This window comes from Zootoca vivipara, chromosome 7 (genome assembly GCF_965207765.1).
Source record: "Zootoca vivipara chromosome 7, rZooViv2.hap1.1, whole genome shotgun sequence".
NCBI classification, from domain to species: domain Eukaryota; kingdom Metazoa; phylum Chordata; class Lepidosauria; order Squamata; family Lacertidae; genus Zootoca; species Zootoca vivipara.
Window position 1 is genome coordinate 90,229,471 of NC_142590.1, and position 15,617 is coordinate 90,245,087.

Genomic DNA, 15,617 nt, shown 5'->3' on the forward strand with positions numbered 1-15,617 from the left:
GATTAGATGTTGGAAAGTTGGCAGCAATGTGCTTGCTTGTGCATGTACTGTACTCTTATTCCTAAGAAGTACCGTATACAGAATAGATAATAACTTCAGCAGATAATGCATTTTAGTCAGACATTCTTATACAGTGGTCCACCAGTGGGGTTCTGCTGTTGCGGTGGAATTTCTGTTTCCTGTGCTCCCCCTGTGGGCCCCTAAAAATCTCCTCAGCTGATTTTGAGAGCATGTGGGAACTGAAGTTCTGTTGCGTGCATGGGAGTCTGTTGTGCCAGTGGAATATGGCCCACATAATTATTTACATTTACTATGGGCATGGTTTTGGCTAGATATTTCTGTAGACAGTTTATCCAAAAGTTTAAAATCTACAAGGCATAGTACAGGTAGGAAAAGGAGAATGTAAAATTTCATTGAAGGAAATTCATTAGAATGGGTGCATTTTAGTACTGTAGCTTTTTAAAACAATGGAAAAGTATAAACAGCAGATATCAATTGAGCACAGAAAGTACATGATATAAAATGGTACTGTAAGTAACTTGATGATAAATTTAAAAGAAAATGGAATGACTAATGTCTTACAAAGCTATAATTAATCTGTACACTCCAACCTTTTGGGGCTGATGAACACATCTGGAATTTTGAAGTGCTGTGGGCACCAGTCAGAAATGGCAGCTGTGGGCGCATGGCACAACAAAAAATGGCTGCCACATCTGAAAGAGTAGAAAAAGAGAGAGGCTCACAAAAAGTGGGCCTACTCCCATCAGCCTTCTCCAAATCAATGGAGAAAAGACATCTGTTATCAGCCACCACAATATTTGCTCACACAGAAAAGTGATTTTTACATTTCCTCAGTTCAGAATGGAAGGGCAGTGGCTGTCTAGTTGTTGACATCTAATGAAATGTGGTACTGTTTGGAGGGACATGTTCAATGTAGGAGAGGCCAACAGGAACTGAGTGAGAAGATAATAATAGTATGTATTAATAATACTAATACTAATAAAAATTTATTATTTATACCCTGCCCATCTGGCTGGGTTTCCCCAGCCAACAGAATATTAAAATAATCTATTAAATATTAAAAGCTTCCCTAAACAGGGCTGCCTTCAGATGTCTTCTAAAAGTCTGGTACAGTGGTACCTCGATTTGCGACCACAATCTGTTCCGCGGAGCCGGTCGCTCTCCGAATCGGTCAGTCGCTAAAGGCACGCTTCTGCGTGTGTGCGAAGTGCCAATAGAGCGCTTCTGCGCACGCATGCACTGCACAGATGACTTCTGCGCATCCGAGTGCCGCGGAACCTGGATGTAAACACTTCCGGGTCCGTGGTGGTCGGAAACCGAAGCGGTCGCAAACACAGGTGGTCGCAAACCGAGGTTTGACTGTAGTTGTTTCTCTCTTTGACATCTGATGGGAGGGCATTCCACAGGGCAGGTGCCACTACCAAGAAGGCCCTCTGCCTGGTTCCCTGTAACTTGGCTTCTCACAACGAGGGAAACTCCAGAAGGCCTTGGCTCTGGACCTCAGTGTCTGGGCAGAACAATGGGGGTGGAGACGCTCCTTCAGGTATACTGGTCCGAGGCCGTTTAGGGCTTTAAAGGTCAGCACCAACACTGACCACCCTTAGTCCTCTTTGGGGAGGATTTTTCTTAGGGTTCCCCTAAAGATATGTTGTACTTCTGTAAACCTTGGGGTTTCTTTAAGCTTGCTGACACCTCTTGTGTGCACATGGTGCCATTTTTGTTAAACAAGCAACAGTTTTCATGCCTGAAAATTGGAAATAGATGTGAATGATGTTGGCTGATTAGGGATGAAAGACGCAAAGGGAAGTTGGCTGCTTTCCTTAGCTATTGTGGATATGTACCCCCTACTATTCTCATATTAAATATGTAAACTAGCTGAGGTTGACGTGAATTCAGCTGTTTCTCAGGATCTAGTAACTTCTTTCCTGAGGAGTTTCTGCTATAGGATGCTTTGCCTCTACAAACGGTTATCAAAACTAGCTTGCTAGGATCTTAAACTTTGATACATTTGCACAGGGAACTTACCTCAGTCTCTCTTGATGTAGTTTTGGTAAATACATCATACTTTCTCTTGATTAGTTTTGAAAGGTTAATATCCTGGCATGCTATCTTCAAAGCTTCAAGAATATTCAAAGCTATTGAATATTGATGGTCCAAGTTTACATATTCAGTGCAGGCTCTCTTGGGCCAAGCCAGATATTGACCCCAAGTGCTTCTTTATATTTAATGTACAGGTATTTAAAAGCACAAATAGCATTAGTTGAAGGGGTAATAATTATTGTGTTTACAGCAAGCTGGTAGGGGGAATTTAACTCTTTATTCCCTTGCTGTGTGCCTGAGAAAATCCATTATCTGAAGCTGGTATTTGCATGGCCAGAAAATCCCCCCATTGCTGCTAAAATGAGGGATTTTCCTCAGGATTTCAGTAGTGGAAGGATGAGTTAAATTATTCCTCCCAGCTGCTGTAATCCCAATAATTACCAACTCCCCCCCACCTGACATTAGCATTTCTAAAAACCTGCCTATTAAATGCAAATCCAATATTAAAGTCAAGCAATGAACTCTCTGTTCTAAGTATAATGCCTTAATTATTATTGTCTTCAAACTTGGAAAGATAGCTAAATGCCTCTCTGAATTTTTGTGGTGATTTAAATAGTATGACAGCCCCTTTAATGTGGTAATGCCTCTATTTCTCCCTTACAGACCTGTGTGGAAGCAGTAGCACAAATATTTCTAAATGAATAATCGAAAGGAAGACATGGAAATTGCCTCCCATTATCGTCATCTGCTTCAAGAACTCAATGAACAAAGACAGCATGGCATCCTCTGTGATGTTTGCATTATAGTGGAGGGAAAGATTTTCAAGGCTCACAAAAACATTTTACTTGGGAGCAGTCGCTACTTCAAGACACTGTACTGCCAGGTGCAGAAGACTTCTGACCAGGCAACGGTCACTCATTTAGACATTGTAACAGCCCAGGGGTTTAAAGCAATCATTGACTTCATGTACTCTGCACACCTTGCATTGACCAGCAGGAATGTTATTGAGGTGATGTCAGCTGCTAGCTATCTCCAGATGACTGATATTGTTCAAGCTTGTCACAATTTCATAAAGGCTGCTCTTGACATAAGCATTAAGTCTGATGCATCAGATGATTTTATTGATTATGAACTTGGAGCAACCTCCAGCAGTAGTACAGATGCTTTGATTTCAGCAGTGGTAGCTGGTAGGAGCATATCTCCCTGGCTAGCTCGGCGGACAAGTCCTGCAAACTCCTCTGGTGATTCAGCCATTGCTAGTTGTCATGAAGGAGGAAGCACATATGGAAAAGAGGATCAAGAACAAAAAATGGATAGTCATGATGACGTTTCATCCCAGTCTCTGTGGTCTAGTGATATGGGGTATGGATCCTTGCGTATCAAAGAGGAACAGAGCTCTCCTTCTCATTATGGAGGAAATGAGTTGCAGTCTGCCAAAGATAGTACAATGCAGAATACTTTTTCAGAACAAGGCGCTGCAGATGGATGGCAGCCCACTGGGCGCAGAAAGAACAGAAAAAACAAAGATACTGTGCGCCATATTACACAGCAACTGGGAGATGACAGCAGAACAAGCTCTCCAGTACCACCTTTTCTATCTGCCCCAGGATGGCCATACAGTAGTCGTGAAGCAAGTAAGTTTTTTTTTTCCTTTCTGTCTCTGTAGAATCATATGTGATATGTATAATCATTCATGTGAATGCATAATCATTCGTGGTATGCTAGTTAAAAGGCCATAAACTTTAATGGTTCGATTACATGTATAGTAGGGTAAAGGATATGTCTTGCTTTTCACTTGAGATCCAGCTCCGAGGGCCTTCTGGCAGTTCCCTCATTGCAAGAAGTGAGATTACAGGGAACCAGGCAGGGGGTCTTCTCGGTAGCTACACCCTTCCTGTGGAATGCTCTCCCATCAGATGCTAAGTAAATAACAACTTTTTTACTTTTAGAAGACATCTGAAGGCAGCCCCCACCCCCACCCCAAGCTGCTATATATCTTAATGTGATAATAGCTGAATTTATTAATGAAAACTTGTGAAAAATAATTATATTAGGTCTTAAATAGATAAATTAACAAGAGAAACACAAATATTTCTATACCAGAAAAAAAGCTTTAAATGCTGCATACAGTCGTACAGTACCTCATTTTGCAGCCGGGGTCCGTTCCGGAACCCTGGTCGCTAGCCGAAAAGGACGTAGGGCAAAGCCCCATGTCTGCGCACGCGCACTGAACAGTTTGTGCTTCTGCGCATGCGAGAAGCGCGATTTAACGCTTTTGTGCATGCGCAAGTGGCAAACCCGGAAGTAACCCATTCCGGTACTTCTGGGTTTGCCGCGCTCGTTCACCGGAATGGATGTTGGATAAGGCGGGCATTCACGGCGGTATTACTGTATCATGTTCTCTAAAGTAGCAGTGGTACAAAGTATCTTAGAAAATGGAAGTCCATTTATGTAAAAGAATGAACACATTTCTTGTTATATACCGTGTTTCTCATATTATAAGTCATGTCTTATATTCATTTTTACTCAAGAAAATAAGCCTGTGGCTTATTTTCGGGGGTGTCTTATTTTTTTAAAAAAATTATGGTACCTCCTCTTCCTGCTGTGGCTCGGCGCCCGGAACTGGCTGCTGTGCACTTTGTTGGCGCTTCAGCAGGGCACGCTGCTGGGTCCTGCCGGGTTGGGGCTCCAAGCTGTGCGCGCTGCAGCTCTTGCTGCGTCCCGCCGCCGGCTTGGAGCTTGGCAAAGCGCGCGCTGCTGCCTTTGCCGGCTCCCGCTCCGTTGGGGCTTGGCAAAGTGCGTGCTTTGCCGAGCCCCGACTGAGCGGGAACCAGCAAAGGCAGCAGCCCACCGCCGGCTTGCTGCTCGAGCCGGCAAAGGGTGGGCTCCCCGCCATGTAGTGCTGCTCCCATCCGGAGGAGGCTGCCATGGGTGCCGAGGCCCCGCCTCCTCTTCCTCCTCCTTCCCCGTGTCCTTGTCTCGGCTCTGGCTGAGCCGGAAGAGACGGCGGGAGAGCAGCACAGCGCGAGCACAGCGCACACCAGGGAAGGAGGAGCCAGGCCGGGCGGAGCTACCGCGCTGCAGTACACGAGGAGCCGGAACACGCATCACTTCCTCCTCCTTCCCAGCTCCCACCGGCGGATCCTCTGCCCCGCCACAGCCGCCCGGCCTGCCTGCCTGCCCGCCCTCCGGCTTCCCCACGCCAGAGGCTCCTCCTCGCCCTCCGGCTCCGGCTGCGCTCCCTCTCGCGCTCCCGGCTGCCTCCTTGTCTGGGCCCCTGCTTGCAGCTGCTGCCGCCGCCGCTGCCCTCTTCCTCCTCCTGTCTCTCGCCTGGGCATGTCGTCCCATTTTCCCTCGCGGAAGGTTCTTGCTGTCGGCCGCTGCCTGCTCCTTCCTCGCTTCCTGGAGCCGCCCTCTCAGACCTTTGCCGGGTCCCGCTGGGTTGGGACTTGGCATGGCATGCCCTGCCATACCAGCATGTCTTATTTTCGGGGTACGCCTTATATTTCGTTAGGTCTTGAAAATCCTGCCATGCCTTATTTTGTAGGGATGCCTTAAAATATGAGAAACACGGTAATAGTCAACATCTCAGTTTCTTGAAGATTTTATTCAAATTCTGTGTATTGTACTTGTGTCTTTTTATGCAGCAGTGTCATCTTGGGAAACTTTCAAGCTTAAAAATGTTGTTTCATATACAACATGAAACATAACCATGTAAATTATGTGTTAATTTTTTTCCTGTGGCTTTACACAGGCTCTTAGAATATAAAATGGTTACTTACCAGAATGCTTTCTTCCAGTCTGAATTTTGAATAAGGTAGATGTAACCCCTTTGGTAACTGTCCAGGGTTGTGTGTAGTCAGTGTAACATGGGTTCTTTTAATGATGAATGAGTTGGTGATTCGAAGACATACTAATGAAAACGACGCAGCCAGGAAGGTGTAATTTTATTTAAAAGTGCATGCAAGTTTTTATCTTGAACATTCTGTTCCTTCTGATAATAGCTGTATGTGTGTAATTCCATTACAACAACAATTCAGCTCCTCTTGCTCTGAATTTTACTTTAATTGTGATTGAAGCTTTTCAAAAGCTCCCTCGTCTTTTCATCACAGAAAATATTCTATAATAATAATAATTTATTATTTATACCCCGCCACTCTGGGTGGCTTACAACAGAAAAATGAAATAAAATAATCTATTAAACATTAAAAGCCTCCCTAAACAGGGCTGCCTTCAGATGTTTCTAGATGTTTCTCTTCTAAGTTGGTTAGAATAGTACAAATGCCACCAAGGGAGGCCTTCAGATAGGGGTTGCCATATTCCAAATGGTGAAAATCCAGACAGAAAATCCAGACACTTGAGCTTTTCCACCTGGACACTCCTGCCAGCTGCTGGCAACTGCAGTATTCCTTATATCTCCAGGCAATTCTGGACATATGGCAACCCTAGTTAGATTTCCAGTTGACCAGTGGAAGAATCACACAAGGATTATTTCTTCTGTATCAGTTGAAAGGGACTGCTATAATATAATAATTTCATGTGATTGCTTCTCTACAGAACTATGTTCCAATCTACTTAATCCAGATTTTGCTAGTTCATTGGCAGTGGCCAGGGATACCTTTGGCCATTTTATGCCAGTACATCAGTTATATTCTGTCCTGGACAAAAGGGAGGATCATCCACATTAGACTCCAGCAATGCATTCTAAAATGGGCTACCGTTTTTAAAGTGTTTGGAAACTACAAGTACAGAACTGAAAGTAAGAACATACTGCACATAAATGTTTTTGTCTCAACTTTGGTTTCCCTTGATTTCAAAGACCAATTCAAAATGTGGTTTATCTTTTTAAAGTCATCTTGGGTTTGGACCAAGGTATTGTAATGACTATAGGGACACGGGTGGCGCTGTGGTCTAAACCACTGAGCCTAGGGCTTGCTGATCGGAAGGTTGGTGGTTCACATCCCGCAATGGGGTGAGCTCCCATTGCTCGGTCCCAGCTCCTGCCAACCTAGCAGTTCGAAAGCACGTCAAAGTGCAAGGTACCGCTCAAGTGGGAAGGTAAACGGTGTTTCCATGCACTGCTCTGGTTCGCCAGAAGCGGCTTAGTCATGCTGGCCACATGACCCGGAAAAATTGTCTGCGGATAAACGTCGGCTCCCTCGGCCAGTAAAGTGAGATAAGCACCGCAACCCCAGAGTCATTCGCGACTGTACTTAACTGTCAGGGATCCTTTACCTTTTTTATTGTAATGACTACCTTCTCTCAAATGAACAGACCCTTTAGCATTTGGGCTGTCCTGGGTGCTATTGTGGGAGTGTGCAAACACGCACCTTTATTTCCAAGTTGTTTTTAAATAGAAAATAGTTCTGTTGTGCTGCAGTTAACTAGGAAAGAGTTACTTCTTCAGCACAATGTAGTTAGTACAATACTACTGAAATATGTGATTAACAGCTGGAGGGTGGGGGTGGCAGGTGGAAGATGAGTTTTCTTCAATTATTATGAGCTAGGGCCTGCATTACTGCCAAAATCAGTCACATCAAAGCACGACATACCTACAGTGGAATTACTGACTGTGTTGTCAATTAACCTTGGAATATCAGCTCAGTTCAAATTTTAGGTCTCTGTCAACCTCCTTCAGTCTTGGTGGCTGATGAAAAATAGCCAGCCAGCTGCAGCAGTTTACATTAAGGAAGTATGAGACTGTTTCCAAGCTCAGTGTGTATTAGCTACAACCAGGTGTAAGGCAAGCCTATGTGGTAGTGTGCTATAAACTAGTGCACACTGAGCATTGCACACACCAGCAGTTGACAAAAGACTACCTGCATACGTACTTTTGGGGCCAGAACTCTGTGTTGTATAATGACAGTCTGCACTGTAAGTGGTGCAATATATGGAGCACCAGTTAAAGATTCAATAAACAATCCTGCCATTTTGCACAGTTTTGATCCTGTTTGAATAGATTTCATACAGATTAATCTAAAAGCCACAGAAGGGTTATCACTTAATCAGGATGAACCGCAATTTCATAAAATGTGGGTGATAGACTCCCACAGTGAAGTTACTGCCGTTTGCCTCTCATACAGTTTTTACCCAAATAGTCTCAACCTACCTTTCATGCTTCAAATCATGGCTCTCCTCACTGGTGTACACATCCTTTACATATAATGCTCCTTCTCCTCTCTTCCTGTTTGGTCTATTTCTTTTGAATGGGTTATGCCCCTCAGTTACTGCATCCCAGTCATGAGTCTCATTCCACCACATTTCCACAATGCCTTTTATACCATATTTACCATCCTGTATTAAGAGCTCAAGTTCATCTTATTTCCCATGCTCTGTGCATTAGTATAGAGACAACTGAACATCATTCTTGGGGATATATGAGTAAGGATAACATTAGCTGCTGTTACTGTTGTTACCTCTCCATGATTTTTTTAACTGGCCTATATTTTTTAATTTGTTTTTTGCTGGTGGGTACCTTTGGTATTGATATTGCTGGAAGAAATATCAACAACCTTAGATATGCTGATGACACAACCTTGATGGCAGAAAGTGAGGAGGAATTAAAGAACCTTTTAATGAGGGTGAAAGAGGAGAGCGCAAAATATGGTCTGAAGCTCAACATTATAAAACCAAGATCATGGCCACTGGTCCCATCACCTCCTGGCAAATAGAAGGGGAAGAAATGGAGGCAGTGAGAGATTTTACTTTCTTGGGCTCCTTGATCACTGCAGATGGTGACAGCAGCCACGAAATTAAAAGACACCTGCTTCTTGGGAGAAAAGCAATGACAAACCTAGACAGCATCTTAAAAAGCAGAGACATCACCTTGCCAACAAAGGTCCATATAGTTAAAGCTATGGTATTCCCAGTAGTGATGTATGGAAGTGAGAGCTGGACCATAAAGAAGGCTGATCGCCGAAGAATGGATGCTTTTGAATTATGGTGCTGGAGGAGACTCTTGAGAGTCCCATGGACTGCAAGAAGATCAAACCTATCCATTCTGAAGGAAATCAGCCCTGAGTGCTCACTGGAAGGACAGATCGTGAAGCTGAGGCTCCAATACTTTGGCCCCTCATGAGAAGAGAAGACTCCCTGGAAAAGACCCTGATGTTGGGAAAGATGGAGGGCACAAGGAGAAGGGGACGACAGAGGACGAGATGGTTGGACAGTGTTCTCGAAGCTACAAACATGAGTTTGACCAAACTGTGGGAGGCAGTGGAAGACAGGAGTGCTGGCGTGCTCTGGTTCATGGGGTCACGAAGAGTCGGACACGACTAAACGACTAAACAACAACAACAACAACACCTTTGGTGGTTATACCTTTGTCATATCAGTTTAGATTGGTGTTTTATTATGGTGTAAGCTTCCTTCAGAGAGCTGGGCCCCAAAAGGTAACCATATAAAAATATAGAAATAAATTAAGAAGTACTGAAAAATACATTGTTTTTGTTGGTCTCCTTAACAAAATTTGTAAGCCAATGCATAGTGCAGATTTTCTTCATATCAGTACTGTAGTTGAATCAAATGAAGGATTTAGCTGGCTCATTTTTAATCTTTTCTGTCTGCTTTTCAGTGCTAATACAGGCAGAAAACACTTTCTAAATTATTGATATGCATAAAAACAAGGATTTTTTTGAATTGCTGAAAGAGTAGCATTATTATTTTCCTAATGGGTCATTCACATATATTAGGGATATAGTTTTATAGGATTAAGTAAAAACTAAACCACTGGGCTGTAGGATTTTGTGGTATTAAAGTTTGGCACTGTAGAGGTCAATTACCTTCACAGGAAGAATGGGAACAGTTGAAATCTGAAGAAGTGTGCATGCACATGAAATCTTATATCCAGAACAAACTTAGTTGGTCTCTAAGGTGCTACTGGACATTTTTTTATTTATTTCAACTGTGTCAGACCAACACGGCTACCTACCTGAAAGTTGAAATATAGTGTTAAATATTCTGCTTTTTTCTGGCATGTTCCTTTCTTTCCTTTCCTTTGAATACTCAAACATTACCTAAGAAATGTATTATTACAGTAAAAAGGAAGTAGATTGCTGTGGGAATTGACATCTACAAACACTCCCACCTGCACCTTTTTTGAAATGTTTTTGTACCTATCTATAAGCTTATGCAATATTGATTTTCAGATGACATTAGATGGTATCTGACTAAGTTATCACAGAAGTAGATCTACTGAAATCAGAGGACGTCACTTGATTTCAATGCCCTGTTCAGCATATGACTTAGTTAAACATCACCCAGGAAGTCTGTGATTGTTAATCCACAAAAAGGAAGACCCTACTTTGATGTGCCTATGGATGGAAGTTCATACACACGCTGTGTTCTTAGCTGGGCTTCCTGGGCAGATTTTAGTGTGGATGCAGATGTTCCTTTTGCGCAGGGATTGTGGCTTTACTTTGTTGTCCTGTCACGCTGTTAGTATTGAAGGAAGAGTAATGTGAGCTGGGCTCTAAAGGAAACAAAATGTAGTTGTCCTAGTTAGGACAGAAAACATACTTTATTTCAGATAATAAGGTTTATTGAAGGAAACATTTTGTTAGTTTATTTTTAAAAAATCAACCCCTGCACAGGGCTGTATTTTAGTATAATACAGTTGGCTAATTCTTACCACACAAACAGAACGTTCTCTGAATGCCCTTGTCATATGGATGATGCATTGGTGATATTATCAAGGGAACATTCTTGGGGCTGATTCGGATGCTCTTTAAAGGTTTATTAACCCACTACATGGCTGTCCCTTCCACATATCGAGCCAAATGTGCAAAGCAACATTCTGCCTTCCTCAAACCTGCTGCACACATAGGCCAGAGTGAAATCTCTTATATATTACACTATCCTCTTTTTAGTTTAGTTTAAGTTTATGTTGCAGTATTAATTTTTCTTTTTAATTTGATGGCACTAAGCAGAAATATAATTTTCAGAATGGCCCATCTTAAAAAGAGAGCTTTATTTTAAGGTTATTAAATCGGAGTTTCCAGTTAATAAGTGCCCTGACTCCTTACAGTACCAGATGGAGGAGGGTTTTCAATTCGTATTCCTGCCATGTCTCAGGTACAGCTCCCACAATTTAATTAAGTTTTTCATTTATCTGTGTCAACTTCTATCAGCATTGTATCATAGTTCATGGACTTGCCCTTCTTCATATTGCAGCAGTAAATTTAATCTTGGACAGTACAGTTCTTGGTTCATCAGCTCCATGATGTGGGTGTGGAAGAAGAATGCTGAGGCAGGATAACTAAAAACTAAAAACATTTTTTCTGCCCAACCACCATGATAGGTTGCTGTTTACTATGTACTGTACTTGAAAACTGTTTGTCTTCCACCTGCTAAGTAAGGAGGTTGCGAGAATAGTAGTGGGGTGGTTCAGGGATGATTGAATGAAACTGATTTCTTAGATCTGGAATGTGGAATCTCAGGCCTAGAGGCCTCTCTGTTTTGCCTTCAGGACTCTCCTTAGGCTATGCCCATCTATAGTAAGGTTACCAGATTTTTTTCAAAAAATCCAGGGACACCTCTTTTTTTTTGAAAAAAGTATTATTTTCTCTTCTGTGGTCTTCTCTGTTGTTCAATCTTTCTGTGGGCCCTGCCCTGCTCTCTTGGAGCACTAGCTACCGTGGAGTAGGCTCGGGTCGTCCCTGGGCTCTGCCATATGTCCTTGCCCTGCCGGTGCTCTCCTACGTTTTTCCTCAGTGGCGGTGGCAGTAGTGGTGCGACAAGGTTGGGGCTCCTTCCTCTTTCTCTCTCTTCCTTCTCCTTCTCTCCTCTCCTCCTCCTTCCTGCGTCGGCTCCAGGGTTTTCCTGGCAGTTGGCTGGGTGGCCGGGCGCTCTTGTGCCCGGCTTGATTTGGGTCAAGGCGTGGGGTGGGGGGATCAGCAGTTTCCCCCAGTTGATGTGCCAGGATTCCCCGGTTCCCCCTTAGCAGTAGCGGCGGCAGCCTCAGCAACCCAGAGCCAGCCTGGTAGCACAGTTGGCTCTGGCTGACTTCAGGAGCTGCTCGCTGCCGTGGCGCCTGCCATTTTGCCTCGCCAGAAGTCCCCATATGATGTGTCTTGTGCTGTTGAACCAATCATGCAACATTCATTCCCTAACAAAATATCTACAACACTTAAAATATAAATCCCAGGACATTAAATGAAATCTGGGGACATTCCGGGGATGGATTCTGTTCAGGGACAAATTTGTAAATCCGGGGATTGTCCCCGGGAAACAGGGACGTCGGGTAACCATACTCTATAGGCCACACTTTGATTGAGTGCATTTGTCTGGTCCAGTGTGTTTGTGAACTGTGATAATGCCTCTTGCATACCTGGAAGGATGGTGGAGATGTGGTATATGTGTATGCGTAGAGGCCTCAAACTTTTGCATAGCTGGAATGGAATCGCTTGTAAAAAGGTAGGATTCTCATCCATTACTCAGCCCATTTTTGCATCTGACCCTGCCTACCACTGCTATGTGGGTCTTAGAAGGTTGGCCATGAGGATCTTGTGCTGAACAAGGTTCTGCTTCCCTAACCTAGATCCTTTAAAATATCTGGGCCCGGATTCAGTTAGCCTGGCACACTAGTGGCAACCAGTACAAGGACTCCTGCTAGTGCAGGGAGGCTCTCCCCCACCATACGCCCCCACAGCTCCCCCAAATTCATTCTGGATGGTCAGGAGACTCAGAACTCTGCTTGGAGGGAGTAGGGGAATTGTTTCATCTGGCAAGTAGAAATGCAATCACTAACAGAACAATCAGAAGATCATGATTTGATGTTGGATTCCTCCCTTGTTTCCCAGCCTGGTTCTAGGGCTGAGGTGGCCTTGCTTTCCTGCTGAATGACTATCACCTCTTGGAACCAGGGCAGGCAAGAGTTTTGTTAGACCTCAGTGACTTTTGGTAATATTGAACATGATGTTATTCTGGTCTGTCCGATAGATACAGGGCTTGCCAACAATGTTTTATGTTGGGTCTGATCGTTTTTTTAGGATACAGTGGTGCTGACAAGCTGCTTCTTGTCTCCATGGCATGCAGCTTGCAGGGTTCCAGTTTGTCCCAATGCTGTTATAATCCAAATGGAAACACGAGGAAACTTTGTCTGGAGATTTGAGCTGGGCAGTCATTAGGTGTGCTGATTGCCGGTACTTCCAGCTTCTTCTGATTCTAGGAAAGCTGTTGAGATCCTGACTCATTTTCTAGGTGATTGTAGGATGAGACCTGACGATAGTTCAGTTGGTAGATCATGTGACTCTTAATCTCAGGTTTTGGAGTTTGAGCCTCAAGTTGGGCAAAAGATTCCTGCACTGCAGGGGGTTAAACCAGATGACCTTCATGGTCCCTTCCAACTCTACAATTCTATGATTATAGACTTCCGGTTGACCGTTGGAGGTCCATTCAGCGGAGTGGACCTCGGCGCGTCAAAGGCAGGGGGAGCCGCTCCAGCGCAGCGGACCCCCAGAAGAATGCCAAATCGAGCATTGCATAGCCGTCCGGCGGGTGCTGAAAGCATGCTCCTCCCTCCCCAGCAAGGCTCTGTTTTGAGCCCCCGAGAGCGAGGGGGTGGAAGCAGCAGGCACAACGGACAAAGAACGTTCCCTTTGACAGCGTGAAGCTAAGTACTGAAGATGCATGGAAGGATTGTGCATTTATTCAGAAGAGAATCTGAATTGCAGCTGAGATGGGAAGAGGACTTTGAAATGGGAAAGGACATTGTCAAGGGCAAAATTAAAGGATGGTTTGGGAGGTGGCAGGGAGAGAAATTTGATGTTGGGGTATCGACTCATTGGAGATTGGGAGTGGGGTGAAAAAATTAAATTGTTTTCTCAGATGGACAGATAATTTTGGTTAGAATCTGGAATGGATAGGTTAAGAGTTTGCTGTTTTTTGATGTAGAGCAAAGAAATTGTTATTAATATGTTGAGGTAGGGGAATTGAGGCAGTAATGAAGGGGGTGGGGAAAATTATGATTAATTTAAATTTATTGTGAAATTAATATTAAATATTGGAATTTATGGAGATATTTGGAAGGAGTTTATAGGCTAAGGGTGGAAAACATTTTAAGTTTTAAAGATGGATATAAATTATGTGGTATAAATTAGATTAGGTTAAATATGATATTTGGGGCTAGTTGGATAGCCACCCACCTCTGTCCTTCTCTTCTATCCTGGAACCTCCGGTGGCAGAGGAGGTTTTGGGGGGAGGTGGGGAGAAGTTTGATTTTAAAAAGGACTGCCTCTTCTATCTTTCTTCGCGGGGGCCTTCTGGTGGCAGGGGGAGGCTTGGGGGCGGAGGGGAGGGGTAGGAATGTGAGGAATTCATAAGAATGGTTAAGATGTATATAATGTTTAAGAATATGATATATGAAATTGCTAAAGAGAATTTGGAAATGAAAATCAGATTGGGGGGACTTGGGAAAGTCCACTTAACAATGATTGAAATAGAAATAAGATAAGATTCATAATTATGTTCTTTGTTTCGTTTTGTGTTGTTTTTTGTTATTGATTATTGTTTTTGTTTCTGTTATTAATTTTACAAAATGAATAAAAATACTTAAAAATAATACAATTCTTTGATTCTATGGTACTAATAAAGTGAAACATAAATCGGAAGAGATGGATATTCTGTTGGTTAGCATGATGATGTCAGAATTGTTGCCCAAGCTCTTCTGAATGAGTGTGCTGAACGAGGTGTGTGTGTAGCTTGGGAGTGCTTCCAAATCTGACATTACTCCTGGATATCTCTTAAGGTGACTGTGGCCAGGATTGTAGGCAAAGCTTTGGCTACATTCAGAGTATAATCTTACAAAATCACTATTGTACAACTTCACTGTCTCACAGTTTGTTTCCAGGCCCAGTTCACAGTACTATCTTTGACCTTGAAGCTGTTTGGGGCTAAGCTAACGCAGTGTTTCTCAACCTTTTTTGGGCCATGGCACACTTGTTCTATGAAAAAAAATCCCGCGGCACACCAACTGAAGAACTGCTGCGCGGTAGCCAGGCGGACCCACCAGGCGCAGAGCCTGCGGAGCGAGCGGGGACACGTTAGACGGCACGCACAGACCCCAGGCGGGCAGACACGGGCGCGCAGCTGCCGCTGCCTCCCTCCCAGCCGCCACAGGCAGCCGCCGCCGCTCTGGCCCAGCGAAGGGAAGCCCTGCGCAGCCTTCCCCGCCTGCCTCCTCCTCCCCAAGCGGCGGCGGCGCCCTCTCTGGCCTCCGGCTGGATGCCGACTCTAAATTTTGCCGCGACGTGCGGCGACAAGAAGGGTGATTTGCATTGTCACGTGCCTGGTGGCCGCCAATAAACAGCGCTGACCCGCCGGAAAGGAAGCCGGCCGGGTCACGCCTTTCCGGCGGGTCAGCGACGTGACAATGCAAATCGCCCTTCTCGTCGCGGCACACCAGCCAGCGTCTCGCAGCACAGTAGTGTGCCGCAGAACACCGGTTGAGAAACGCTGAGCTGACGTTTCTAAAATATCACCTCCTCCCATTTGAGCCTACCCACATTCACAGTTAATCAGGGGAGACTTCATTTTTGTTCCTTCTATGACAATGCAAA

The 15,617-nt window shown here is 44.2% G+C and overlaps 1 protein-coding gene and 1 long non-coding RNA gene across 3 annotated transcripts in view; one reads left to right on the plus strand and one right to left on the minus strand.

The window, feature by feature from the left end:
• The window catches only part of ZBTB46 (zinc finger and BTB domain containing 46), a 61,820-nt gene that overhangs the window by 9,164 nt on the left and 37,039 nt on the right, over nucleotides 1-15,617 (plus strand). For both annotated transcript variants that reach the window (XM_088674757.1, XM_035122830.3), the window contains exon 2: nucleotides 2,725-3,695. In XM_088674757.1, coding sequence (XP_088530883.1) covers nucleotides 2,759-3,695 — 937 coding nt within the window. In that variant the 5' untranslated portion in view covers nucleotides 2,725-2,758. The remainder of the gene's footprint in view (nucleotides 1-2,724; nucleotides 3,696-15,617) is intronic.
• Nucleotides 3,156-5,973, minus strand: LOC148685182 (uncharacterized). The gene is made up of 2 exons (XR_015951205.1): nucleotides 5,844-5,973; nucleotides 3,156-3,317 (listed from the first exon to the last, which is right to left on the minus strand). It is a non-coding gene; the product is annotated as an uncharacterized LOC148685182 (long non-coding RNA).